General features: G+C 37.8%; 4 protein-coding genes and 1 pseudogene across 4 annotated transcripts; 2 read left to right on the forward strand and 3 right to left on the reverse strand.

The window, feature by feature from the left end:
* Positions 1 to 1,564: 1,564 nt before the first annotated feature.
* Positions 1,565 to 3,200, reverse strand: LOC137744069 (peroxygenase-like). The gene is made up of 6 exons (XM_068483931.1): positions 3,077 to 3,200; positions 2,665 to 2,814; positions 2,495 to 2,580; positions 2,190 to 2,284; positions 1,832 to 1,957; positions 1,565 to 1,718 (listed from the first exon to the last, which is right to left on the reverse strand). The coding sequence occupies exons 1-6, from the start codon at positions 3,198 to 3,200 to the stop codon at positions 1,565 to 1,567; spliced, it is 735 nt and encodes a 244-aa protein (XP_068340032.1).
* Positions 3,201 to 4,877: 1,677 nt separating this feature from the next.
* LOC137744897 (protein PHR1-LIKE 1-like) lies at positions 4,878 to 10,299 on the forward strand. Its single transcript, XM_068484709.1, has 8 exons — positions 4,878 to 5,102; positions 6,774 to 7,570; positions 7,876 to 8,113; positions 8,192 to 8,268; positions 8,367 to 8,406; positions 8,755 to 8,812; positions 9,286 to 9,355; positions 9,566 to 10,299. The coding sequence occupies exons 2-8, from the start codon at positions 6,980 to 6,982 to the stop codon at positions 9,938 to 9,940; spliced, it is 1,449 nt and encodes a 482-aa protein (XP_068340810.1). The 5' UTR covers positions 4,878 to 5,102; positions 6,774 to 6,979; the 3' UTR covers positions 9,941 to 10,299.
* A 5,442-nt stretch (positions 10,300 to 15,741) lies between these two features.
* LOC137744200 (uncharacterized) lies at positions 15,742 to 17,447 on the reverse strand. Its single transcript, XM_068484062.1, has 4 exons — positions 17,324 to 17,447; positions 17,125 to 17,228; positions 15,994 to 17,002; positions 15,742 to 15,879 (listed from the first exon to the last, which is right to left on the reverse strand). The coding sequence occupies exons 1-4, from the start codon at positions 17,405 to 17,407 to the stop codon at positions 15,814 to 15,816; spliced, it is 1,263 nt and encodes a 420-aa protein (XP_068340163.1). The 5' UTR covers positions 17,408 to 17,447; the 3' UTR covers positions 15,742 to 15,813.
* Positions 17,448 to 19,281: 1,834 nt separating this feature from the next.
* Positions 19,282 to 20,903, forward strand: LOC137745401 (uncharacterized; annotated as a pseudogene).
* A 291-nt stretch (positions 20,904 to 21,194) lies between these two features.
* LOC137744773 (uncharacterized) lies at positions 21,195 to 25,172 on the reverse strand. Its single transcript, XM_068484571.1, has 3 exons — positions 24,769 to 25,172; positions 22,286 to 24,263; positions 21,195 to 21,902 (listed from the first exon to the last, which is right to left on the reverse strand). The coding sequence occupies exons 2-3, from the start codon at positions 23,933 to 23,935 to the stop codon at positions 21,519 to 21,521; spliced, it is 2,034 nt and encodes a 677-aa protein (XP_068340672.1). The 5' UTR covers positions 23,936 to 24,263; positions 24,769 to 25,172; the 3' UTR covers positions 21,195 to 21,518.
* Between the last annotated feature and the right edge of the window lie 2,118 nt (positions 25,173 to 27,290).

Below are 27,290 nucleotides of genomic sequence, written 5' to 3' on the forward strand. Positions count from 1 at the left end.
ATATATATATATATATATATATAAAATTCAAAAATAACAACTAGGTGACGTCAGCTAGCCGTTATACTCAAAATTTTCCATATTTGTGTTAGTTATAACCAACACTACTTCTGTCAAATAGCCGTTTATTTCAAAATTTTCCTGCTATTTGTGTTGGTTATAACCAACACTATTTCCCTTATTTCTGCCGGTTATAACCCTAAATTTTATAAAATCATATCAAATCCTAATTTGACTACACCCTCTTTATATATAATGGAAATACCGAGCCTAGAACCCTAAATATCCTCAAGCCCCCAACCCAAGTTACCCAACTTCCCCCAAAATTAAAAACTCGTTCAATCTCCATCTCTCTCTGAGAAATGTGTATCTGAGTGGAAGCAGTTGCACAAAGAAGAGAAATGGCATAGGCAATTGCTTAGAGACGGAGAAGCAAGTGATGACGAAAATGTGCCCGGGGAAGAACAGGTGGTGGCGCGCGGTGTACAGGAGAGTTTTCGTTTGACTCGTGAGGAGCGAGAGCAGAGGCTGGAGATGATTATAAAAGAAAGACATGTGCTTCGACCCCCATGTGGATAATTCATGTGCTCATACAGGATCCATGTCGAGAGGGCTGTAATCAGTGTTGGCGGGGTTATTGTGTCTGAGTTTCATTTCAGCAGCAGTGAATATGTTCAATGTAAATATATGTCAGTCATGTCTATGTTGGAATAAGCTAGCTAGCCCCGTTGTTGTCGTCGTGGTCGTTTTCTCGTGTCGTGTGTGTTTAATTCGGGTTTGGTTTGCTCTTTGGATTGCTTGTCTGGGAATGGCTATTAATTACTATTAGCTAGCAGCAGCGCCTGCTGTTGTTGTTGGGATTTTGTGCGACAAGGGCCTTGGGAATTCCTGATGCAGACATTCAGGTGGAATATATAGACTGGTTTGAGTTGATTATATATGGTTATGTTTAATCTCAACCCTAAACCCTACAACTTCTCAGAGCATTGGATTTGTTGCATGATTAGGGTAGCTTAGTGTAGTTGGATAGCTTTCACTTTGAGGAGATCGCGTAGGGTTGGGTAAGATCAATACACGGGGTCTCATTCTTTTTGTGAGAGGTGTCTTACATATGAAGTGGTCTAGTGATCTCTACACAAATCAAGGAGAGAGACCTGAACAACCATTAGATAAAGCGATAAACCTGGGGTAGTCCGGGTTTATAATGTAGCTAATCATCGACATGACATGAGTATATCCCCTCATCACGTGAACGTGATCTGTTCTCATGAGAGAGGAGACGGACGAATCCGGTTGTATAGTAGAATCTCCTCGTTTAGGCATATGACCAAACAATTTTTACGTTACTGTTTTAAGCGTAGGAAAAATTAGAGGCTTTTACTGAGTTGGAAGTTGGAACAATTGAGAAATCTAGGAGTTCTTCATCCAACTCAACTCCTTGAAGTGTCATTATTTAAGTCTCTTTCTGTTACCACTTACCAATCTATCAAAATTAGGCCACAAGAAAACTCAAAAGCTAATACAAAACACAATCAGCAGCTCATTAAGTTACGTTTGCTCCTCCTCATCCCATCTTACTAACAGCACCCTTCTGCAACTTCGAACAGTACTCGAACAAGCTTCCATCAAAACAACGCCTCACGGCTTCCTTTGCCAAGTAGCCGTATTCATCTTTTGCAAGAACATACAGAACTCCCCATTCCAGTTTACTTGCAATCCTGCAAACAGTAAGGGAAATTAATCAACTGCGCTATCACGTTATGTTTTCGCGTCTGTTTGTGTGTGATCGAGAGAGAGAGAGAGAGAGAGAGAGAGAGAGAGAGAGACCGACCAGCCAAAGAAATCAAAGGCATCACGGTTAGCCTGAGTCATGTGCCAAAGCTCCTTGAATGTAAGCTTATCAGGCACAGTGCGGGCGTACTTGCTGAACATGTTCTCCAGATTTGCAGGAATGTACCTGCAGCATACATGCAAACCAAGGATCTATCAGGTTTGCAGTAGTTATAGTAAAACCCCATAAGTACTGATCATCCGGTCTAGTGACAACTAGTCCCCCATTTTATTGGAGGAGACCATGACATCAAATCTCATGAACGAATAATTCTTGAAATAACCTATAACACACGTTTCGAATCGTTCAATCACATCTGAGACACCCTTTCTTTAGGTTTATGGGCAGGTACTCTCACCTTCCCTCTGTGTCATAGGTCCCTGAGTCACTTCCATGTTTTGCCCTGTGTATGTTCTCTATGTGAATTGCGAAGAAAGGCGACGGTATCCATGTCTGCAGAAGAAGCAAATGAATTAATTATCCAAAATTAGCAGTTATAGTGACAATGAATTAGACAATGCAGATAGTTGGCTTTTAAAAAGTAAAATATCGCGGGCAAATGTACGTCAGGTAGTGTGCTTGCACTCTTTCACCTAAGTTTGAATCCCTTAAATTAAACTGGATTAGAATATCGCTGTGTCAATGAAACATCGCCAAACTTACAGGAAGAGTAGCATAACTCATAGCTCCATGGACAAGAACCATGAAGATGAACGAAGCAACCGGATTAAACCCGAGTGCACGAAATCCTGCAAGAACTGATTCGAGTAAGACGATCCATTTCTGTACGTGACGTGCCAATCGAAAACCCTAAAACTTCAAAACTGATTTACCTCTGAATGTTTCGGAAGGGTAGATTATACCATCGTTGTCTTGGTCGAAGAATGCTGCATGCTGTTGAAGCACAGACATGTTGGAATGCTTATGGCCCCACGTGCCATTGATGTTCTCCATGTCAGGCGCAATCATAGCCCTAGGCATGTCTGAAATTGACAAGATTTAATTAAAATAAATAAAAATTAAGCACTTCATTCATGCATTGTTATGCATGTGCATGGTTGATCACGTGAAACAATTGCTATTTCTTCTAGAACATAAAAGCAAACTTAAACCCCTAGTTCAGGCTATGGAACAGATGTCCGTTATCTATATAAACAACAGATTGTAAATATGTCATGATAATATGTCGATATCATTACAACTAGCAAATTGTACGACCATATATATATATATATATTTACTTACATGGTTTGGGGAGCTTGGTCTCCAAATCATTGCGGATCTTCCTCTCCACGGTGATCGGAGCCTTCTCAGCCCTTGTCGCCATGGACTCACTGGATGCCTGCTGCTGGCCTTGATCAGCTGCCATCTCTCTCTCTCTCTCTCTCTCTCTCTCTCTCTCTCTCTCCACTTCAGCTATTAATTCTTTGTGATCGTAATTAATTACTCTAAATGTTAATTAATTAATAGAGAGAACAAAGCATTTTAAAAAGAGAGAATTAAGAAGCTGAAAATTAAGCCCAACAAACTCCAAGTGACTCGCAGTGGTTATCGCAGGACAAGTTTACCACCCGCATGGGTTGGTTTAGGCGTTTGAAGGGAATTTAGGTACTTGCTTTCTACTTTATGTTGTGTTGTCTGCCATATCATATTATACGTGAAGTTGGATATTAATTTATGTGTTATAGTACAGTAGTAATAGAAATATAAAATATCATCATGCACTCCTCTAATAAAAATGTAAAAGTAATCGAAGTGGATGATGATAAATTATTTGTTGTGTTGCATAGCCAAACATTGAAGATTACAAGAATCATACGTTGAAAAATTAACAGATTAAGTTACAATGTATAACAAATGGTTGCAATCATAATGTCATTCAAACATTTTATGATAAAACCTCATATCTATTGTGCTAGTAGGCCGTAGGATGCAAGTTAGAAACAATATTAATGTAATTAGTATTGAACCGTTGATCTATTTCTTTAAATCTCGACAAAACTTCATATCAATGTTTGACTAGTTGTCTAGAAGATCATGTTTGCGTAAATTGGCTAAAACTTTAATTGTTATCACTTATTTAGCACTATTATTAAAAGAACTTTCTTTGTCAACCGAAGAGGATGAAATTTTTAACATACCCTCATTGCAATGAAGATTTTTTTTCATAATTGCTCTCAAATTGAGAAATTTTCAGTGCATTCTAAACACAACAAAGTGGTGTACCATCTCGTGTTTCGGATGCACTAAAAAATCTCTCTAATTTCAATTTAAACACAAACACGTACTCCTTAGGTTTTCTCTTTTCTACGTATACAAAACAAGGAATGAGTAAAAAGAGAAATTAGTTTCAGAGTGAGTCACATGAACATGAAAAACGATCCATATTATGGGAAAAGAAAGCTCTATTCATTTGGTCAAAGAGCAATAAGAAGTTCACCATAACTATATAAATTTTATTCCTTTTTTACCATAAGGTAGAATTTTATTACAAATAAATACAAATTATAATATTTTCTTTCTGCACATCGCGTTTATAACGAAAACTAATTTCCAAATAAAAATGAAAATTTGCAAAGGAAATTGTTATTGGCACTCCAAATTCCTCATTTTATACTCCAAACTTTCTATATTTAGAAAGAAAAATACACTTATAAGAAGTGTATAATAAGATTTTTGGAATGCTAATAACATTTTTCAATTGCAAATAGACCCAAAAATAAATGGGAACTAACGTCAAAGGACACAAAAATAAATGGGAACTAACGTCAAAGGACAAAGAGGTACCACAGGGTCCCACCTTCCTTGCGTGCATCGTAGCCATGTGTAACGAAACACCAATTTTCTGCTCTAGTCTTGCGTGCATCGTAGCCATGTAGATTGCCACCAACATATTCTTCTCCAAATCACAACAGTAGGTTAGCATCAAATTAATAAAAATTAACCAAAATCCGACGGCCAGAATCTAAGATCAATATCCACTGGTGGCAGCTTATCATTTTTTCCGAGTCAGCACATAAAGAAAGAGGAGAGACGAAACAAGACGATTCTTCTCCTCTCTTTCTTGTGAGGAGAGAGAGAAAGTTGTTCGTGTTGTGAGAGATTAAGTCAAGGAGAGAGAACACAGCCATCTCTATGTCCACCAGATTCTCTCACAGAAGTGCTTTTTCCTTGTTCCTGCTTTTTTCTGCAGCAGAAGCCTGAAAGCTTTGAGCTTTTGATTCAAAGTTCCAGCCTTTGGGGTTCAGTTCTCAGTTTTTCTCATTCTTGCGTAAGATTGGTCAATCCCCACTTCGAAGTTCCTTTCTTTTTTGAAGAAACGCAATTAAATTTATAGTTGGTATTTTCTGTGTAGTTTGATATCTCCATTTCAGTGTTCATATTCTTTGAAATAATCTGAAATTAGTGTGCTTTTAATCTTCTTGTATTCTCTGCTGGGTTGTCATTAACTTTGATCACATAATTTAATAATTTAATTTGTGATTATTGTATGTGTTTATGATGCTAAGTGGGATTTTAGTGATTGAAATTTGGATTGGATGGTTGGAAATATCAAAAGCTTTCTGGAAAAGGTGATTTCAGCTTGCTTTTCAAACTCCCATGGTGAATCTTAGCTTTGCTTTTAATGGTTTGATATGTAATTAAATAGTAAATATGGGTCTTAAGTTGTTACAGATTCTCAACCTCTGCGGCTTTGACTTTTGTTATACCATTGTTGGCAAGCATCTATCCCCCATCAGTTTGCTACAAGAAATGACTCACTTATGGCGCCTGCATAAGGACGGTTATATTGGCCGGGAGGCGAATTAGCTTTCTCCTGCCTATAATTTTCAGTACACTTCTAATGTAAAACTTTTGCACCGGTGTCCACATTGTCTAGTTCATTTAGTTGCCCGGAATATTCACCTTCATGTACATAGAAATGAGTGTTGTTAATGTGCGTTCTTGTGCTGGAATTTGTGTTGTTACGTGTTGACGCTCCATCAACAACAAAGCCTTATCCCACTTAGGGGAGTCGGCTTATCCCATCTGGTTACAAAGATGGGAAGCCATAAGTGAGGCATTTCTTGTGGGGTTGGTTTTTCCACTAAGTGGGGTTGGCGTTTTCAAAAAGCTGAGGGGTTGGCTTTTCCACTAAGTGGGGTCGGCGTTTTCAAAAAGCTGAAATTAACTTTTCCAGAAAGTCTTATCCCACAACAACAACCAGATGGGAAGCCTTATCCCATCTGGTTAACAAGATGTACTAATATTCCTAGTATCCTAACACTAGTACTTCAATTAAGGCCTTCTCCTTTCAAGAACTTCAGGTTTTTTGTTCGAGAAATTTTCTTTATAACAAGCAGCTTTTGTGATGACTACAAAGTTCCTGAAGTCGTCCAAATCTGTAGTTTGGTGGATATTGTTTAGGTGAAAACAAATGTTCGGCTTATCTGATTAATTGAAGACAAAAAAAGGAGTGGTTCATACTTAATAGATAAGAAAAGAGAACCAACGTAGGAGCTTTCAGAATGGTTAATGACAATCTATATGTATTCTGGATGCCCCATGATTGTGCACTTAATTCCTTGTTGATGATTATCTTTGACTCTTTGTTGCAAGTTCCTACTTTTTCCTTTCTTCGGATTTTACTTATAATTTCAGTTGGGAATGCTGCTTCACTTTGCTCTGGATTAAACCCTGAAATTCTGAGATGTGCATCATTTTTTCTTCCACTGTTTAATGGTTTTGTCTTTTGTATGAAAATTCCTTGAATGATAAGCTGACCATTTTAGCTTTATAAATGGAAGCATGGATAAAAACTAGATATTTTTACGTTATTGCCAGTGGTTAATAGTTATGCGGTTTACTTTTGGTCCTGAAGTTTACTGTTTACGCAAGATAGGTTGTCAGATACGCTGTGGACTTTAACCGGATTCTTTCTTTTTGTCATTTATTTGTACAGATACCAGCAGTAAGGTTCATCGAGTGATAGTGAATGTGAACATTAAGCTGAATGGGCTCAAAGTTCTCCTTATGTGCACATGATGTTCCTGAATGTTGGCAATGAAGAATAAAGTTGAGGGAGTGCCTAAGAAGACACTAGTTGGCACACTTAATATAATGAACATGCACCCTGCTCTATTTACTTAATGATCAGATGCGAACCAGATGAGTGAATTTGGGGCTTCCAAAGCTACGTCTTCATCATTTCCGCGTCTCCATACCCATCTTGGCGACAAGTATTCCAATTTGCCGGATTCTTTTCAGGTTTCTTCACAAAGGGAGAAGACTATATACTCTATGTTACCGCAGGCTTCATCCCCTGGGAACTTATTTTTATCATCTTCTAGGCCCAATGACATTCATATTTCTTCAGTTCCCTCTTGTGAATGGCGTCCCCAAAACTCTCCATTCATTTTTAAATCACAAGTTGATGAAAACACTGAAAAGTCATTGTCACTGCCCTGTTCTTCTAATTCTCCCCTTTTAGAAGTGCAACCTACAACGTTGATTAGTTACCCTGAAGAACACAGAGATATTTCTTGGTGCCCAGATTCACTTCAGGAATTTCTTCACTTCTCTGAAAATGTCCCTGACCAGAATGGCCTGGTGGATAGTAGTGCCGGTGTCATAACATCAGAGGAACATGCTGGAAAGACCAATTGGTCTGATTGGGATCCCTTAATTTCGTTTGATGACACTCTGGACCCAAATTGGGAGCTTCCCGTTGATGTTGATGCAATTGATCCTAAACCAAAGGTGTGTTTTTTATACTTATGAAGTTGCTGTTGGATCATTACAATTACTTTTCCAATAGAGCCAATTTTGATAATTTCATGGCTCTTCAATTCTTTAGTGAAGAATATGTGGTATTATGTTCTGTTTCTCGAGATTGCTTTGAGAGCTTTTTTTCTCCAGTCAACATTTTTTGTGACATTAATAAGACATGTATTAGTTATTTTTGTTTGGCTCGTCTTTATGGGATTTCAACAAATTTAACCTTCTTGTTGAACTTTACTTCAAGTCTTTTACTCTAAGAGTACTTTTGACTTTTTATGATGCAGGAGTTGTCAAAACCATATTCTGATATCCGAGTGCAGCAGCCCCCGGTTCAACAACATCAGCTCCAGGTTCAACAACATCAACCCCAGGTTCATCAGCATCAGCCATTACAATCTCTAGAATTTCGTTCTAGTCCTGAACCGTTGTCCAGCGCACCTCCAACCAAAGCCAGAATGCGTTGGACGCAAGAACTTCATGAAGCCTTTGTGGAAGCGGTCAACCATCTTGGTGGTAGTGAACGTGGGTAACACATGCTTTCGTGTTTTTCTCTGGTCATAATGCTATCTCTTGACATTGACTGATAACTTTGACAAACAGGAGCTACCCCTAAGGGTATCTTAAACCTCATGAAAGTTGAAGGATTGACAATCTATCATGTAAAAAGCCATTTACAGGTATGTGAATATATTTCTGTCCTCAATTAGTTCCTTATAACAAGCTGTGGTTAGTTTTATTCGTTTTGATGGACCTTTTTTATTTTTTCTAATTTCAGAAATATAGAACAGCAAGATACAAACCGGAGTCATCAGAAGGTAACGATTACCTCCATTGTTCTTTTGCTCTGATAATTCTCTCGAAAACATCTTTGAGACCTTTGGTTTGCTAAATTTCATATATAAATTTTTTTTATTGCTGCTACATGTTTTAACGTTTTTTCAAACTCTTAGAATTGTTAAACTGCTTTCGAACATACATTTCTCTTTCCCCTCAAATCCTATGTCTGTGTTATAGTATGAAATATACATCTTATTTCCTTATAATTCTCTCGTCGGAAAAAAGAAATTCACTATGTGTGTTACGTATTTAGACATCCATTCGTAAAAGAATCTAGCATTTGAATTATGAGTGAACGATTCTATTTTATTTTATTTTTGTGCCAGGATCATGCGAGAAAGTTTCAACTCCAATTGAAGAAACCAATCCCCTAGACATGAAAGGGTATGTACTTTTCCTTCACCCAAAATATTGAAGAATATGCACCTCACTCTTTTATTTTCTTTCTCCTTATCTTCTCTAGTTTGACATGCTATGATATCAGTTTTCATGTATTTTCTTCATCCGAAGAAAAGTTTCATTTATTAAGCAATTGAACTTGAATGTTAAATGGTTAAGAGATGATCTGTTTACTTGTAGGACCAAATTCAATCATATTTGAAAACTAGTAGTTTCCAACTTTCCATTCCGCTCTAGTTACTTCTTAGTTGTTACAGTTGGCCATTTTTCGTTAAATGGTCCTCAGAGGAACTTTCCAACTTTATTTTTTTTAAAGAATTGCATTTTTAATCTCATTGTTGGAACTAAAATGGTTCGCACCTATCTATCTATCTATCTATCTATCTATCTATCTATGGTCTACTTGTGAGCTGTTAAGTAGAAATCAGGCTAAAAGTTTTTATGTGTGCTTCTTGCAGGAGCATGGGTATTACAGAAGCTTTGCGGTTGCAGGTGGAACTCCAGAAGCGGCTTCATGAACAACTTGAGGTATGCAGTTGGAAGACTTAGATTGTCTTTTGTAGTTTTTGTTTGGAATGTGCAACAACTATTTGCTTGTCGGTAACTGGGTAGGGTACTCAAGTGACTCTACCACTTTTGAGATGTGGACACAGAAACATAGACACATGGGACGCGGGGGAGAAATGGGAGTTGATATTGGTTTTTCACATGTTCTGATGTTATGGTTAATGTTTGCAGAACCAAAGAAAGCTGCAGTTGCAAATTGAAGAACAAGGGAAGTGCCTTGAGAAGATGTTTGAGCAACAGAGAAAATTTGAGGACAACAGGGTCAAGTCTGGATCATCCACCGTGGATGACCACTCTACTCCGCTATCAAACATTGCATGTTCTTCCCGTGGAGACGATAAACCAGAAACCTCCAAACATCACCCTGATAAAACAGCGATCAGCACACCCTTAGAAAATGGTTCACAAGATGCAAGTAGCAAGGCACAAGAACATGAATGTCCCGAGGATCCAGATGGTGTCGAGTCTGGTGCCCTGCGCACAAAACGAGCCAGGAATGGATCAAATAAACAGAATTCTCAGGAGTTGTCTCGACCGACCCAGTAAACTTGGATAAGGAGCATGTGTGAGTATATTATTGTAGGACAAACCAAGCTGATCGAAATCAGAGTCTGAAGGTCTCTTTATGCTGTTATGTAAACCTTGACAAACTTGTTTTGCTGTGTCCAAAGGTGAAGGCTCTAGTTTTGCAGCGTCCAAAAAGAATCATGAGTTTACTTTTTATGCTTATGACTCTTAGATTTAATATTGTTCAAACTTGATCATGTTTTTCTTTTCTTAACTATGATTATCGGCATCGTGTGTGTGCGGAGTAACGATCGCCTAGGCCCTTGAGTCTTGATGAAATTGTGTTCACTCACTAGTCAATCTTAATTTTACCATTTGATCTTAATGCAAATAGTTTAGACCAGTCTCTTTACTTATATGTCTCAGTAACATGAAATGTCACATATCACAACCAAAGTTGTTCAAAAGAATAACCGCATCAGAAGAATTAACGAATCTCTTTTTTTTTGGACAAATTAACGAATCTCCTAACTTGGAAGAAAAATAAAATAAAGTAAATACGTATAAACAGGGCATGTGGTAAAGTGAGACACAGTGAGACACTAAAGACAGCATAATAATTGCCGCTCACCACCATTAAATAAGTTAGAGAAGTGTAGATTCTTGTCTCCAAATCAACTTCACCCAATTTTATGAGACATTTTTCAGTGTGTGGGAATACAATCTAGTATACTAAGTGTCATAATACAATTAGGAAACTTTTCCTTCAAGTTTTCAATCAATTATATTATTGTACTTGATATACTGGTCCTGTATTCCCGACACGCTGAAAAATCTCTCCAATTTTAGGTAACCTTCATTCACTTGATTGCTTGGTCCAAGCCCGACTTTCAAGATTCCGAAAATATTAGTCAGCCTCACCCTAATCTTCATGCCAAAAGTATGTGATTATAAAATTTGATAATAAATTCAGTTATATAAACTCTCATGCAAAAAGTATATTTTGCTAGGGATGATGATCTTCTCCGGATTCTCTTTGGGTTCTCATTGTGAGGATCTTAGGGATCAATTCATCTTAGCCGTTCATTGCATATCGTGTGACCAGTTTTCGTTACGTACTAGTTGTGTTCAATTTTAAATAAAAATTCAAAATGATTTTTGAGCGTATGATGATTCATGAACGGATATGATGAGCTGATTATTAGGATCCTCACAAAGAAGATCCGGATAGAATCATGTTCCTCTTGTTAGAACACAATTAGTATGACACATCACGAGACCTCAATTGAATTTATTATCAATTTGCATGAATTTAGAATTTAAATGCGTCTCATTTTTTCTTACTTCTGCGATGATTTATTAAAACTAAAACCTCTCAAGTAGTTTTTTTTTTCTTTGTTTTTCTTGAATCAAGATGAAAAAGTTGTAGTTCTATTATAAAACTAAATTATATGAGAAGTAGGTCAACCATTTATTATAAGTTCATGTAAGGTCCCTTCTACCATCAATGTATGATTTATTCTCAACACATGTGCTCAAGTCTAATGATTTTCAAGTCAAACATGTTGGGTTTCACATGTAGGACAACCTGCTCTGACAACATGTTGGGTTTCACAATTGTCAATATGAAAAAGTTCAAGGTCTATATATGATTGAAAAACATTAAGATATTGGAGGAAACTATTTAATTGATACCAAACGGGAGATTTCTGGGTCGACGTTATAGTAGAAAGCAAGGTGCATATGTTGAAAAGTAGAGGTTGGTGGTCTGTGTATACATCATTTTCACGGTAATTCTGAATGTTGATTTTGATGTCACGAACGCCCTCGTTGGAAGCCACTTCCAAACTAAAGGTGCAGTCAAGTTCTTGGATATGAAATCTCCTGTACACCTTTTGAAAAAAGTTGGGGTTCCACTATAAAACCTGGCAATATGAGAAGTAACTCAGCCTCTTATACAAACACACAATCCAAACACAGAAAATCTCCAGAGACCCTTTTCCCACTCCTCTTCCCCTTTCTCTCTCCTCCCTCCCTCTGTCCCCACTCTCTCTCCTCTGCGATCCCGATCGGCCCAAATATTTGGAAACCCTAATTTCTGAACTTGCACATTGTTCAAAACCCTTTTCGCTCAAAAATTTTGATCACTCTATTTTATTATTCTGATTTTGCCCTTGTTATCTCGTCGTTGATCAAAAACTCGGCAATTGATTTTATTATGGAACCTCAACTTCCTTCACCCTTTAGACTACAAAGTAAGTAAAGAGATAAGAAAGGATAAATAAGAAAGGCACGGAAAATTATTACCTTTGCCAAATTTTATATATAAAAATGTATTTTTCCTTCCTAATATAGAAAGTTTGGAGTGTAGAATGAGATTTTTGGAGTGCTAATAACAATTCCCTTTATTAAAACTAATTAGTAATATGTGATTCATTCGCAACACGGCTGCTCATGTATAACGACACAAACGGAGTGATATGGAGCACGCGTAGTCATTGGGCTTCACATGTGGAATAACCTGTTCTAAAACCATGAAAAAAGTTGAGGTTGCACTATAAAATCAATTGTCAATATGAAAGAGTTCAAGACCTATATATGATTGAAAAACATTAAGATAGTGGAGGAAACTATTTCATTGATATCAAACGGGGATTTGCGGGAAACAAGGTGTGTATGTTTAAAAGTAGAGGGTGGTGGCTAGCGGATATATCATTTTCACGGTAATTCTGAATGTTGATTTTTATGTCATGAACGCTCTCGTCGGAGGCCACTTCCAAACTAAAGGTGTAGTCAAGTTCTTGGATATGAAATCTCCTGTAAACCCTTAGACTACGAAGTAAGTATAGAGAGAAGAAAGGATAATTAAGGAACACACTAAACATTATTGCTTTTGGGAGGATAGTTGAGTAGCCTGAAAAGTGTTCTATCAGCCAACAAGGGGCTCAGAAATCATAAAAATCCACTGAAAACTCTAGGCAAATTATCTTTTACGCATCTAAGAAATGTTCATAATGAATAGACGAATAACTAATTAGAAAACTAGATTTTAATCCTTAAATAAAATAAGTTTTAAAAAAATGTCTTATATAAGATTAAAAATTGATTTTAATTCCTAAATTCTATTTAATGTCAACATATGTATTCAATATCTCTCTTTTTATTTATAATTTTATGGTGTTCATAAATTAAATTTTATGAAAATACAATAAATTTTAATTCTCATTATAGTAAGTATCTTATATAAGAAAATATTTTTGTAGAGATTTTTTGGTACATTTCTGTTTATGCATTTTTTTTATGTGCCTCTAATTTATTATAATATATTTAGGTAAGAACATTTCAGTATACTAGTTAGTATAATTTATTTAGGTACTGATATTTCGGTACACTAGTTTAGTATCATATATTTAGGTATGGAATTTTCGATACACTTATGTTTTTGCATATTTTCTTATATGTGCCACTTATTCACTACAATATATTTAGGTAAGGACATTTTGGTACACTAATTTAGTAAAATATATTATGATACGTTTAGGTACACTAATTAGAGGAAGTGAAACAAAATTAATGAATTAAAATGTGTATAGTAATTTTAAAGTTTAATGTAATGACATTAAATAAGATATCTATTAAATATTTAAAACAAAAATATAATATAAAATTGAATTAAGTACACATTAAAGGACTAAAATCAATATTCAATCTAACATCAAATTTTTATTAAATTTTAATCTTTTTCGAGAATTTAAGTTCAAAAACCCCATAACTAATATATACAAGGTCGAATTAGTTGGTAAACATTTGTTCATGGGAAGAGCTTTGTATCCCGAAATCATAAAACACAAAGTTTGATTACTCCATCCATAAATTTTCTAATGTACCTTTTTTCATGCACTTATAAGAAGTAAAAATAAACAAAAATAAAAAGAAAGTAGACCTTTTTTCTTTCCAAAATGTTAAAATAGAAAGTTTGGTTATTAATGATGTCAATTCACCCTGTTGAGGGTTTCCACCGATTCCACTCTTCCCTAACAAACAAACTATTTAACTCATTAACGTCATTGATCTACTAAAAAATATTTGATTATTAATTTTTGTAAAAAAAAATTGATTAATTAATTAATTCCAATCCTTTTTTACATTTTATTTTGCTAGCCTTGATTACAAACAATATTAGTACTCTAAGTGACTAATTAATCATCTTCACTTGTCAATGAGAAACCTTAGGTTCGATTCTCGCAAAATGTGAGTTTGAACCATATGATTGCTAGCCTATTGTAAGGATAATTTCCCCACTCTCTTAGTGCATGAGTGACTAATTAAAAACACGGAAAGGATTTGAATACAAAACATAATAAAAAACTATTATACTTGATGTACCGATCTATGTTCCCAATATTTTTTTTGTTAGAATGAGTGTTAAAATGAGGGAGGAAAAATCTCCCGCACACTTTAGTTTTGCTCATAGGTTGTGCAACTTTTTCCCAAAGAGAGAGAGAGAAAAAAAGACAAATTGATAATTGAACGGCGTTGGCATGCTTTTAGTGAAAGTTTGAACTTCGACTTCGACCAAAAAACAAGTTCGTACTTCGAACTGTCAAAATTCCAGGGGGAAAGCAAAGTGTTTATACTCAGTTCCTCGAAAAAGTTTCGAGTGGGAACTTCCTCTGCAGCAAAAGAAGATGTTGTTTCGGGTGGGAGGCCAAGGATACCTCAAAACCTTTTCTCCCACTTATCATTTTTATTGTTTTTGTTGTTTTCTTTTTCGCATAATTTAATTGGATTGAATTATACTTATAGATGATGGAATGGTGGTACCAATCTGCTGACGAGAGAATGTCAGCTCCAACCATATACCCTCCACCTCCTCCATCTCCACCTCCATCTCCACCTCCACCTCCACCTCCACCTCCACAGGTAAAGTGCGGAGTATTGTCAGATTTAATTGTGTTCTTAGACTTTAATGAGACTTCCAGTCGATCAAAGACTTGGTATGCTGCTTAATTAATAAAGTCTAATCTATCATTATGAACAGGTTGCCAAAGAGGGGATTCCACTGCCACCTGATAGAGCTCTTTGCCCTCTCTGCTCACAAAAGCGTGCAAATCCATCGGTAATTACAGTTTCTGGGTTTGTCTTCTGCTATGCCTGCGTCTTCAAGTATGTTTCTCAGGTGAGGCCTCCAGGTGCTGTTAGCTTTATGAGTAGATAAACACACACACACACACCCCTCATATCCTTTGGCAAGTCTGTGAGGAAGCCCTTTGTATGCCACTTCCCGTGGTTCTCACTTTAAAACCCACTGCTGAGCATATAGGGTGATCTCGGCATCTTGCACACTGTCGAGTACATCAACATGTCTGCATATATCCCCAGCAGGGGAAGAAAAAACTGTCTTGTGAATACATTAATCTTATGTAACTGATTGGTCTTTTTGTGTTTCTTTTTTGACACAGTATAAGCGATGCCCGATCACATTGATTCGTACTACTGTCGACCAGATAAGGAGGCTCTTTCACGACGTGTAGAAAACCCAATTGGATACATCAAAGGAGAAATAATTCATTAGTTGAGATGCTGGGATGCTAGGGTAGCGATGACTGGCAAAACAAATAAATATTGTATCGTGGGGAAACCGTGGGTAGTCTGGGAAATGAAAGGAAGAATGTTGTATCTTGATTATTTGTTGTATTACTGTATCCTACACCCTTTGCCAAGAAAGAAGAATTCCTCTTTTTCGGTTTTTCGCCATTACTGAGTTAATTTCTGTCTGTTTATCAGTTGAAATTTGCAGTATGTAATTCGTTAAACACTAAAGGTAAGATAATGCAAGAAAAATTTATGTGAAGAAAAATAGCAGAATTACATAAAATCTGGCAGACAACCTTCAAAATTACATGAATATATCACATTTCCAAAGCTCTCTCCAATTTTGCCTTAAATGGAGTGGACTTCCATTCCACTTTCTGATCCTGCACAATCAAACCGGATTTCATCAAGGTTCGAATCCCCTTCCCGTAATTTAGAATAGTTTAGAAAATTATCGATTGAATGAACGGAAATATCAGTTCGAACAAATCTCTTACCAGTCTGTTTTTCCCTGTTGATTTCGGCCTTCCTCTGCAAGAAGAGCCTGAGTCCGAATCCATGGCCTGTCCGGTACGACTCCAGTAGCTCCCAACAGTACCAATGATCGGCATTTCCTCGGGACTCGGGCTTGGTGACCCTTTTTTTGGAGTAGAAGAAGCCGACAACTGCTTAAGCTCTTCAGTTGTCCAAGCTCCCAGAATTGGCCTATCTTCACGGCTTCCGGGTGAATTAAACTTGTTCCCCACAGAATTCTTACTACTTGCATTTGACTCCGGTGTGGTCTCAGACTCAACCAGCCAGCTCGAAAGGCTCGTGTCTACGCAAGAAGATGACTTTGTCCTCGGCCTTGCGCAGAGTTTTGACAGCTTCAAAGCAGGCTCCGGACTAAGGTGTAATTTCAAATCCTGCTCCTCCACCTCCGTGTGTATGTTCTCCTTCTCTTGGTGCTGCTGCTGCTTTGAAGCTTCTGTTGGAGTTGACTTTCCGTTGACCTCCTCCTTCCATTGAGCAAGATTTTCAATGGGGTTCGATACTGCCTGAAAGTGAGAACTCTGTCTCCTGTAATCTCTTCTGCCATTTTGCTGCTTTGGCATTGGACTATTCACCTCCTTCTCATCTGTTCCAGCATCATCACAAACTTGTTGTTTTCGAGAATCAATCGATAGCGAAAACAAGGACTCGGAAGACTCTTCCTCAACAAAGGTTTGCTTACTACTCTCGAACTCATCAGCATTAGCACAATCATCATCTTCATCCTCACTGTTTTCGCAATTTTTGTATCGATGATTCAATGGATGAGTTGATGGTGATACCATACTTGATACAACTGAATTCGGTTTGATCCCTTTTGGCGCTTCCTCTTCATTCTCCTTCGCATCACAAATTTCCACCAATACATTGGAGACTTCTTCCTTGGTGGGAGTTTCTTCATCATTTGCCTCGACATTCAAATCAAATGTGACTTTCTTTTTGTCACCATTCTTTGATTGTTCTTCAATCTCCTCTCTAAATACACATTAATGAACAAACATAAATTATAAACAAAATAAAACCGTAAATCCAATGGAGAAGATTCTCTGGAAAACCAAACAAAATCAAGATCCAAGCTTTGACAATGGATTTCTTACACTGATTCTTTGCTGGGTTTAATGGCTTCTATAAATTCTTCTAGCTTTGTGGGTTCAGCTTCAGCAGGTTGGATTTGAACAGCTTGTTCAGCAACTTCAATGCTCTGTGGAAAATTAATCTCAGATGTGTAAAGATCTAAAGTAACAAAATGGAAATGGCAGTAAAAATCACAGGAAAGAAGAAACTTTGTGGGCTTACTTGGTGTTTAAAGGGGTTTACAGTGACTGATTTTTTGAGCTTTCGGCGCTTACAAGTAGAGAAGCACTTTGGAAAGCACCCCATGAATGATTGTCGACTTTTACAGCTGACTTCTTTCGGATGCCTTTTTCTTCGGAAAGAGAGAGAGAGAGAGAGAGAGAGAGAGAGAGAGGACTGAGGATGCAACGGTCAAGAGCGTTTGAAGACGAAGAATCCGAAAGCTTGAAAATATGACCGTTGAGATTTTGTCCTTGGGCTTCTTAAGGAAAGTTGGTTTGGGTGGGCTGGGAAGGAGAGAGAGAATTTACTAAAATGATCGTGACCCGGTCCAAGACATTGGTAAATCGAAAAGTATTGTAGCTATCTAGAGTTAAGTAACTTAGGATGAGTAATTAGGCTATTCTATATAATGGACACCCATAATAATTCGATGTAAAATTCGTCATTTACGAAAATTGAATTTAAATTTTATTTATTTACAAATAAAGATGAATATAGTCAAATCGTAATGCTAACTAGACTTGGACCATTTAAAAAAAAAAAAAAAGTAGATTTGAAAATTGTTTTGGACGGTGACAATAAGTTAACTATTTATAGCAGGTGGCTCTCTAATATATTGGTGAAGATGAATGTTGCCCTTATATCATGGCGTGGGTTTAAGTCTCATCGGTTCTCTAATCTAACAAATCTATCGTTTGACAAAAAAAAAAAAAAAAAAAAAAAACTATTTAGTAATTTTTAACTTAAAAAGCAAAGATTGAGGTCCAATCACTATTAATCCTCTCCAAAAATAGAAACAAAACACGAATAATTTCCTGGTTAAAATTTTTGAGAGAACGTGTGCCACCAGATTGTAAGTAGAAGTGGGTTGAAATGCCTTGAGCTTTTTCAGATCCCATTAAGGATTAGCCCTACCCTTCGAATATGAAAAGTCTAACCTTTTTTTTTTTTGAGTACGTTGATATTTTTACGCTAAGGGGAGAGGAAGTTCGGCTAAGCTACACAATGGGTAGCCTAATTTGGTATTGAATTCGCCATCCACGAGATTCGAACCTAAGACCTCTCACTTCCAAGTGAAGATGAATACCAACAAACCGTAGTACTGAATGACAAGTCTAACTTTCTTTGTAAATCGAACAATTATCTTAGTGGACCCAAATAAGACATCAAAATTGAACCTTTCAAAGCATTACCAAACAAAACCACAAAATAAAGTTTAAAAACATGTATCGCTATGACAAATGACAAGGAAAGGAGAGTAGAAATATCCCTAACATAACTCCCGTGACCAATAAAATTCTTATTTTCCGAAAACGGATATTCACAAAATGTTGTTGTCGTCAATCCTTCTCTCCAATAATTTCATGAAACCCTTATAGCATTTCTTAATCTATTTCTTTAATCTACATTTAGCACACAACGACATGTATTGTCTTTCACAAATGAAATTAAATTCTAACAAATAAATAATAAAATACAAAAGAAAAGGACGTAAAAGATGAATTTTCAGCTATATATTATCAACTAAAAGGTGATAATTATGTGCATACATAACTTAAAAGCTTTGTCACTACTTACACACGATTAATTTAATGATATTTTTTATATTATAGATCATTTTTAGAGGAGATGTAAAATACGTCAATTAGGACTATAAGAAATTAAGTTGTTGTCTAAAGAGATGTCATATATGACGTGGTAGCTGAGCTATTTGACTCCTTATTTTTTAGCATTTTTTTTTTAGAGCAAACGAAAATAAAGTCAAATGTTTTTAATTTAACTTTTTAATGCACGAGTCTCATTAACGACCATGAAAACTTTTTTAACAGTAGTCTAAGCATTGGGCCTAATATTACGGTTTTCAATTTAAAGATGTGGTTACAGGCACAAACTGCAGTTCAAAAAGGCAAATAGAACAGCAAAAAAGGTTGATTCGCTGAGAAGTGAAGAAATGATCAATGACGAGAGGGTCTCATTACTGTATTCAGCTTCCAGTGCTGAGGCATATTGTCTGCCCTCCTGTTATCGTGCATTTTCCATCCTCTTATATTTGTGCGGTTACGGTTAAATCACGTCAACATTTTATATTTCTATTATTTTTTGTTTTATTATCTCTATTAAAAAATCAATATAAAATGTTGACGTGGTTTAACTATGATCACACAAATAGGAGGGGATAGGAAGGGCACGGTAACAAGAGGCAGACAATCTGCCTCCTTACTAAGTGAATCAGATTCGTTCAGTTCTTCTGCTAGTAACTAGCAGCATATTTTTTTCTGTTCTTCTCATGTCGCTTGTTAAATATTGAATGCAGAACATGGGGCGATCCGTGGAGTCATTTGCAACCAACGACAGAAATAAATGGGAGTTTGGTTGCTTATCAGCGGAAAATGAATCTGAGATGGTGGAGAGCACAGGTAGTCTACATAGATCTTCTGTAAATGTATTAATGTAGTTGCTTCCAACTTCCAAGTACGCTATATTCATGAAAGAAAAGAAAGTTTGATCGTAAATTGTTAACGTTATGCCAGGCAGTACGATACTTGATGAGATTTCAAACCGAGTACACATGCGGCTTATTGAATGTTGCTCGCCATACTGCATTCGGAAAGGAAGCTGCCCATATGGTCGTCAGAAGTTTTGACGGAAAATGGCCTGAGGTTTGTTACTTTTATCCCTTCTGCAACACAACGGCTTCTGATTGTAATGAGGCCTCGATTTGTAGAGTTTGGAACACACTGAATTAATAGTACTTTACACAGATTATGCAAATCGAATCTTCTCAAACGATAATGCTTTATAACGTGTTTTGTTGCAGGATGTTACAATCCACGAAAGGTCTGATATCGACGAATTTGTCTGGTCGAGTCACAAGCCGCGGATGCCCAGGCCGCTACTCAGCATGCACGTAAGAACAGGAGACAAAGCGTGCGAAATGAAGGTAGTAGAATTCGAAGAATACATGGTTCTTGCTGGCCGCATAAGTAAGCGCTTCCCTCTCCACTGAAATGCAGGTTTAGTTTTCCGGCATTAACATCGTATCTCTGAATAGATTCAGAAGCGAAGAATCGTGTTTAAACCTAACGTTAGCATTCTTCCAGGAAGTCATCGGCAAATCGCGAAGTTACAGTCACTGGGAGTTTTACTACACAAACGTGACACGTCAAGTTGGGAACTCCTCGATGGCCGCTTACGAAACGAGTCTTGGAAGGGAGACGAGCACGAATTATCCAATTGTTAACTTCTTGATGGTAAGTGAAGCTGACTTTTTCATTGGAGCATTGGGTTCAAGTTGGTGCTACCTTATACACGGAATGAGAAACACCGGAGGGAAAGTTATGGCCGGATATTTGAGCGTCAAGAAGGACCGATTCTGGTAGAAAATTCGTGCAAACTACCAGCAATGCAAATAGATGTGTAAATCATTAGCTCAACAATTGTGTTGTCTGTATACCAAAATGTATTGAACAGTATGCATCACTAATTCTATCTGTTAGCTTGTAAGTCCTGTAAAAATATCAACTTCTAACATGCAACGTTGTTCGTTTGTGTTTGTACCACTCCAAAAGTGCTTCCAGGGAACAATGTACCATTCCGACGATGTGAAAAGGTGTGTATATACAGACACATACCGAAGAAAAGACCGCCTCAAAAACCACCAGCCACCAATAGCCAGCGGCCCCTCCTATGACTAGACCCCCCCTCTCCCGTCTTATCAATTCGTGTATCTTCCGAAGAGATGTATATACTTTCTATTGAATCTTTAGAAAGTAAGCATTTTCATACATAATTTAGCACAAACCATACAGAACTGAAACAGATGATGGTCTTGGCCACAATGACAAGCACAAGAAAATACCAACCACAGAAAGAAAAAAAAAACTTGAAAATCAATAAAAAAACAACTTAGATACAAAGATTGATGTGAACTCGAAATTAGAACAAGAGATACCATCAGAAAAAGGAAAGCCGGTTCCTCTCTGATTTCACAGCACATAGCAATACAACGATTGAAGAAGATACATGTATTCTTCTTCTAAATCAACAATTAAGAGCCTAAAACGTATCAGGTAAGACTTTCGGGATAGAATCCAAAGTGAAGAATAAAAGTCAGGAGCACACAAGAATGGGCTTTACCTCATTTTTATCCCACGAAATCCCTCTTAGAGGTAGAGTAGCAGTAATTTATGCAAAACTATTCTTCAACATTCTCGCTTGCCTGATGTCCTGCATCACCGGGCTTGGCTGTTGCATGTTTCCTGTGTTTCTTGCTCTTGGCCTTCTTGGCTTTCATGCGGCGTTTTTTCTCATTGGCATCAACCCAGGTATAGTCCGATGGTACGAGGAAAGGGTCAATCTCATCCTTATACCGGTGGCTATCACTGTCACTTGATTGCCCACCACGACTTCCTCTCACCCACGACATCCATGACGAGGATCCTTCTGAGTCCTTTGACTTTGAATCCTGAAAATGTGCAGGACTGGAGAGAGGGGTTGAGAACTCCTCCACTGGCTGAAGCTCCTCAAATTTGGTAAATGTTACAAAAACTCGTATTGTTGGGACAATCGGAATAGCAACCTGTGGTAGGGAATGCAACATTACAAAGGGTAAACCTCAAAAGTACAGGATGTCAATCTTTTAGATAAAACTGAACGGTGAGAACCAAAAACACACACATGCAAATTTTGAAAAAACAAGATTCTAAAAAGAACCCTCCTCAATCACGGAGAGATTTCACCCAGAATATATTAAATTACCAAATATCAAGAATATTATTTGGCAGAAATTCATGGATTTGAGGCAAATTAAGTTGAATTTTGTTTATGAAATATATATTTCAATCAGGAAACATAATATAGTAACTGGATAGCCTGACCAAATCAACATCAAAATTGCATAAACAACCAAACAGTGGAAAACATATTGAAAAATAGTCGATCAAGGTAGAACTTTCGTATTACCTTGACAGGAAAAGTGCCAGGGGGCAATTTAGTTGTCAAAAGCTCCCTGAGTCTCCTTATAGCCTTGACCTTGTTTGCTAAGATGTCTAGTAAAGGAAGAAGCTCATCTGTTTTCAACGGGAAATCTGGCGTCAACCACAAGACAGGTCTCAAACCTTTTTTGTACTCACTCTCATGCTTAGAATCAGTCAACCCTTTCTTCTTTTTCTTCTTACTGCTTTTATCTTTTCCCTTTTTCGCATCTGCAATATCGTCTTTAGGAAATTCAGATGATGGTTTTTGATGATCAAGTGATTTCTGGTTCCCACCTTCTGGGGCCAACTTTGAGAACTTTTTCAAAAGCTTTGGATCTTCGGAATCATCGTTTCCCTTCGAATTTTTCTTGTTCCAACCAAACCAACCCTTCTTCTCCTTAACAACACCGTTGGATTCAAAGTTCTCATACGAGCCTACTGAACCTTTTTCATGACAGTCAGAGTCTCCATTGTCGTCTTCCTCACAAGCACCATCTGAGTTCCCCACACGAAATGCAGAATCCAACTGCCTTTTTTCTTCAGCAGTCAATACATCGTCATATTCATCATTATCACCACCATTTGCCACCTTTTCTTCATCGCCCACTGCAAAGAGTTCCTCGTCAGTCATAGCACCTGGAACCCGCCTTGACTTCACACTCACCATCACGTGAAGCATATCATAAACTTTGGCTTTCCAATTTCCAACCGTCTCAGTCCTCTCCTGTCGCCTCCAATTCAAATGGGGGATAAGCTCAGCCTGAGTAACATCAATGCCTGGCCTAAACATATTCGTTTGTGACATTAAGGCCACTTCATGGGCAACTTCAGCTTCGGTTGGTTGAGCACCAGCTCCTTCCAAAGCATTTGTGATTTCTTTCTCCTTATGTGCAAGAACAATCAAAGAACCAGGTGCCAAATTCACATTACCATCCTCTGAAGAGTAGCCCTCTCCAAGAAACAGAAATGTTTGATCAGACCTTTGAATGCGAAACCCATCAAAACCAGCAAGGGTCATGTCAGCTCGGAGATTAGAACCACGCTTCCAAATTCGGTAAGTATCTGATGGAGCAATTCGACCAATAAACGGGATGACTGAGCTCTCAAAATGAAAAGTCATCTCCATATAAAAATCACGAATCCGGGATGTAGAGGCAACAATACGGGGAAGTCTACGACACCATTTGGCCCACGCAAGGGGCTGGTAGTGCCGTGCAATAATCATAGCAATTGCTTCCTCTCTAGTGCAGACAGCTTCTTGGAGAGCACTCCAACCATTCTCATTTTGAAGACTCCAATCAGCACCAGCCGCCATCAAAATCTCTGCAGAGCTTGGGTCCCGGAGACGTACAGCTAGATGAAGCGGAGTCTCACGACCAGGAACATCTCGGCGATCAATGACAGCAGATACAGCATCAGCTCGGAGCTCAGCCTCAAGAGATTCATCTTCGGTGCTTACTTCACTGGCCTTGGCAAGCCGAGGGAGGGTAGAAATAATACGCTTGAGAGTGGCGTAGTCACGGCATGCAACCGCCAAATGAGCTGGACTGTGGGAATATTTGGAAATATCTTCCACTGATTCTACAGATTTAACTGTTCTCTCATTTCCTAAGCTATTGCTGCTTTCACTCTTCATTTTCGGAACTCAAATTCAAAATAATTGTGCTCAAATCTTCAAGTTCACCATCCCAAGAACAACAAACCAGGCCTAGGGTTTCACGCCAACAAAATCTACCAAATTAGGATTTTTGTTTTACCGGTGTTTTAACTCCATGAATTCCGAATCCCGAAACTTCAATAAGAATCCAGTCTGAATAGTCCGTTCCAAATCAAATCAGACTATGTTTTTCACTCACCATTGCTAAAGCTTTAAGCATTTTCGCAGCTCAATCTCCGAATCCAAGCTACACCAGTTGATCTTGAGCTACATCATAGCACATAAAAGCTGCCAGAAAGCCTCAAATCTGTATAACAAACAAAAGATTAAACTTTTTAGCTCAAACCATCACAGAATAACAAGCAAGCCTTTGTACAAATGAAGCAAAAATTTATCATCTATGCCCCAATAACCGAAACTCAAAATCACAACTTTCGGATAGCTAACTTAATTGTATCTACGTTCTCACAAATGCCAACCTAAAAAGGACCCAAAATTTCAATTCCATTTGTTTCATTTTCTTTCACTCCCTCAACTTTCCGAGCAACCAAACAGAAAGTAACTTTCTTTCTCCTTTCCCTCTCTAAAAGATAGAGCAAGCAGCCTCAAATCTGTAAACCCAAATTTAAAATCACAACTTTCAGATACCTAACTTAATTATCCACATTTTCCAGCATACCCACCTAAAAAAAGACCCAGAATTTCAATTCCATCTCTCCCATTTTCTTTCACTCCCCTCAACTTTCCCACCAACCAAACAGAAAACAACTCTCTCTCTCTCTAAAAACAGAAATAAGAAAGGAAGAAAATACCTGAGAGAAAACACAAGAAATCGATTGGGTTTCCAAGCCAAGCAAAGCTTTTTCTCCTTGCCCTTTGCTAAGCTCTTTCTTCACCCTTTGTGGGCTCCAAAATTGAGCTGCAGAAGGAGAGAGAGATGACGGACAGAGAGGAAAGAAAAGAGATGGAGGGTTAATCGGACGGCTGGTATGGGATTTCAAATGTGGGATCTAACAGTCAGGATCATATTATTATCCCTTCTTGTTCTGGGTTCACGGTGTATTATTAGCTTTGAAAGTTCAACTCGGTGCAGAGAGGATGTGACCCGACTCGGTCCCTGACTCAGTCCCCCACCTCAGATCTCTGTCTCTCTCTGTATTTCCAGGTTGAGTCTCTTCACTTTTGCTTTTTCTCTCTGTCACAGTTTTTGCCTCCCTTTTTGCAGTAAATCACTTTCCTTGCCATTCTTGGTGAATTTTCTTCTTTATGGTAAATGGTAAATTAATTATTACGATTTTTCCATGTTAGTATATATGGTTAGGTAAGTTTAAGGTAACACTTTTAAGTCGGGTGTGCTATCCAACGTCCCTTGTTAATTTATGTCTCTTGAATTTCTTTAATTTAGTCGATTCGACGGTTGTAAATTAAGAGAGTGTGTTGAAAGTAAAAAGGGATGTGTTATCATTGCGAGCTTGTTTGGAAGTGTCTTTTAAATGACAAAAGCGATTTTTTTTTTTTTAAACGATATTATCTACATTAAGAGGATGAATGAGTGGGGTAAGACTCACAATGGGCGAGCAATAACATGGTTCAAATTAGGGGTGGGCAAACAGGTACAGGAACCGAGGTTCGAAGCAGGTACGGGCCGGTTCCTAATTTTTAAAAAGAAAAAAGGGGCGGGGCAGGGCAGGCCGGGTCCCAAAGTATAAAAAAATGGGTACCCGGACCAACCCGTTTGTAACATCCCAATTTTAAAACATTACTGTCTCCCAAGCCACTTTTCCTCCCCGTGATAGTTCTCACTCTCGAGAGTCGAGAACACTATCTCCTTGTCTCCTTCTCTCATATCTCGTGAACACACAACACACACACACCAATCTCTCGAACCTTCTCCCTTATTCCTCTCCTTGTTCTTCTCCCCCCACCTCTGCAATTCTCATTCTCGGTGCACAGACACACCACACCTACACCCCACCGCGACCTCCACCACAGTGGCGCACACTCCAGCGAGCACCATCACCACCTGTGGACTGTTCCTCCTCCCTTTCTCACCTCCTGGCGAGCACCATCAGGCAAGGGGAGGCCTTGTTTAGGCCGTACGAGGCGGATGACCCATCAAACCCGAGCAGGTTTTGGGATCCAGAGAAAAATGATTGCTCATTGTGATGGTTCTGAGCGTGGATTGCAGAAAGAGGCGCATATCTTGGAAACTGCGACGACAGAGCCTCGGCTGCAGCTACGACGACGGAGCCTCAACCATTGTTGTCCTTCGATTAGCAGACTCAATTGCATCCACTCCCACAAAGCAGTGGATGCCTGTCATGGTCGGATTGTGGGTCGGATTCTGCCTATTCTCAGTTTATATAAAATATATATATATATAATAAAAAAAAAAAAAAAAAAAAAAGAGTTGGACCCATGGGGCGGGGCGGGGCGGGTCCAGTAAATAACGGGCCGAGAAAAGCCCGATTTCAAAATTCAAAATCCTTCTACCTGGACCGACCCGCCCCGTTACATTTTAAAACAGGTATGATCCGGTTCCTTCAAAAATGGGCCCGGCCCGGCCCGGGCCCAGCCCTAGTTCAAATTCGCCATTGGTGAGAATCGAACCTAAGACCTCTCACTTATAAGTGAAGAGAAATACCACTAAAATGTAGTACTAAGTGGCGACTAAAATCATTTTTTGTGAAAATATTTTGAAACCAATCCTTAATTAAAATGTAAGTGAATTTTGAATCACTTAAAAACTTCGTGCAATAAGCAAATAGCTGATGCTTCTTGTAAGAAACACATCCTATTCCTACTATATATATATATATAATTCTTGTATTGTAATATGAGATAAGGTACAATGTTTTTATGTGGTTTGTTTTGGTACTATAAAATGATGGATGGTTTAGATTATAACCCAAGGATTGTCAAGATAAAGAAAAAATAATTTAGACCTATCAACCACAACCAATTATCTTATATTTTAGATCAAATCATGTAATCAACACATTAAGGATACATAAGGTATCCCCACATATTCATAGCAGACTAATCCTCGTTACAATGCAACTCCAATACCACATATGTACAACCTCAGATTCTACAATACCCCAAAGCATATTTGGTGGTCTCAGAGATTGAGTTCGTAGGAGTTCAAACTCAAGCTGGAGTTTCCAAACCTTTGCTCACTTTTCTTGGGTTTGCAATCAACACATTGAATAGTTGTGATTATTTGTTTTCTAAGGAAATTAATGAGTCCTATTTTATTTATTGATATTTCTATCACAAAAATTTAAAAAAAAAAGTTATTTTATTTTATTTATAAGCAGTATTTTTACTGTAA

Source organism: Pyrus communis, chromosome 9, assembly GCF_963583255.1.
Source record: "Pyrus communis chromosome 9, drPyrComm1.1, whole genome shotgun sequence".
In the NCBI taxonomy this organism is placed as follows: Eukaryota; Viridiplantae; Streptophyta; class Magnoliopsida; order Rosales; family Rosaceae; genus Pyrus; species Pyrus communis.

Excerpts from the sequence above, each read along its gene's own strand:
- LOC137744069 (XM_068483931.1), bottom strand. The coding sequence starts at position 3,200 with ATGGCAGCTGATCAAGGCCAGCAGCAGGCATCCAGTGAGTCCATGGCG. Across the intron at positions 1,958-2,189 it reads ACCTATGACACAGAGGGAAG|GTACATTCCTGCAAATCTGG; the intron begins GTGAGAGTACCT and ends TGTATGCTGCAG. Across the intron at positions 1,719-1,831 it reads GCCTTTGATTTCTTTGGCTG|GATTGCAAGTAAACTGGAAT; the intron begins GTCGGTCTCTCT and ends TACTGTTTGCAG.
- LOC137744897 (XM_068484709.1), top strand. The coding sequence starts at position 6,980 with ATGAGTGAATTTGGGGCTTCCAAAGCTACGTCTTCATCATTTCCGCGT. Across the intron at positions 8,114-8,191 it reads CCATCTTGGTGGTAGTGAAC|GAGCTACCCCTAAGGGTATC; the intron begins GTGGGTAACACA and ends TTTGACAAACAG. Across the intron at positions 8,269-8,366 it reads ATGTAAAAAGCCATTTACAG|AAATATAGAACAGCAAGATA; the intron begins GTATGTGAATAT and ends TTCTAATTTCAG.
- LOC137744200 (XM_068484062.1), bottom strand. The coding sequence starts at position 17,407 with ATGGGGTGCTTTCCAAAGTGCTTCTCTACTTGTAAGCGCCGAAAGCTC. Across the intron at positions 17,229-17,323 it reads TAAACCCCTTTAAACACCAA|AGCATTGAAGTTGCTGAACA; the intron begins GTAAGCCCACAA and ends AATTTTCCACAG. Across the intron at positions 17,003-17,124 it reads AAACCCAGCAAAGAATCAGT|AGAGGAGATTGAAGAACAAT; the intron begins GTAAGAAATCCA and ends ATGTGTATTTAG.
- LOC137744773 (XM_068484571.1), bottom strand. The coding sequence starts at position 23,935 with ATGAAGAGTGAAAGCAGCAATAGCTTAGGAAATGAGAGAACAGTTAAA. Across the intron at positions 21,903-22,285 it reads CTGGCACTTTTCCTGTCAAG|GTTGCTATTCCGATTGTCCC; the intron begins GTAATACGAAAG and ends TCCCTACCACAG.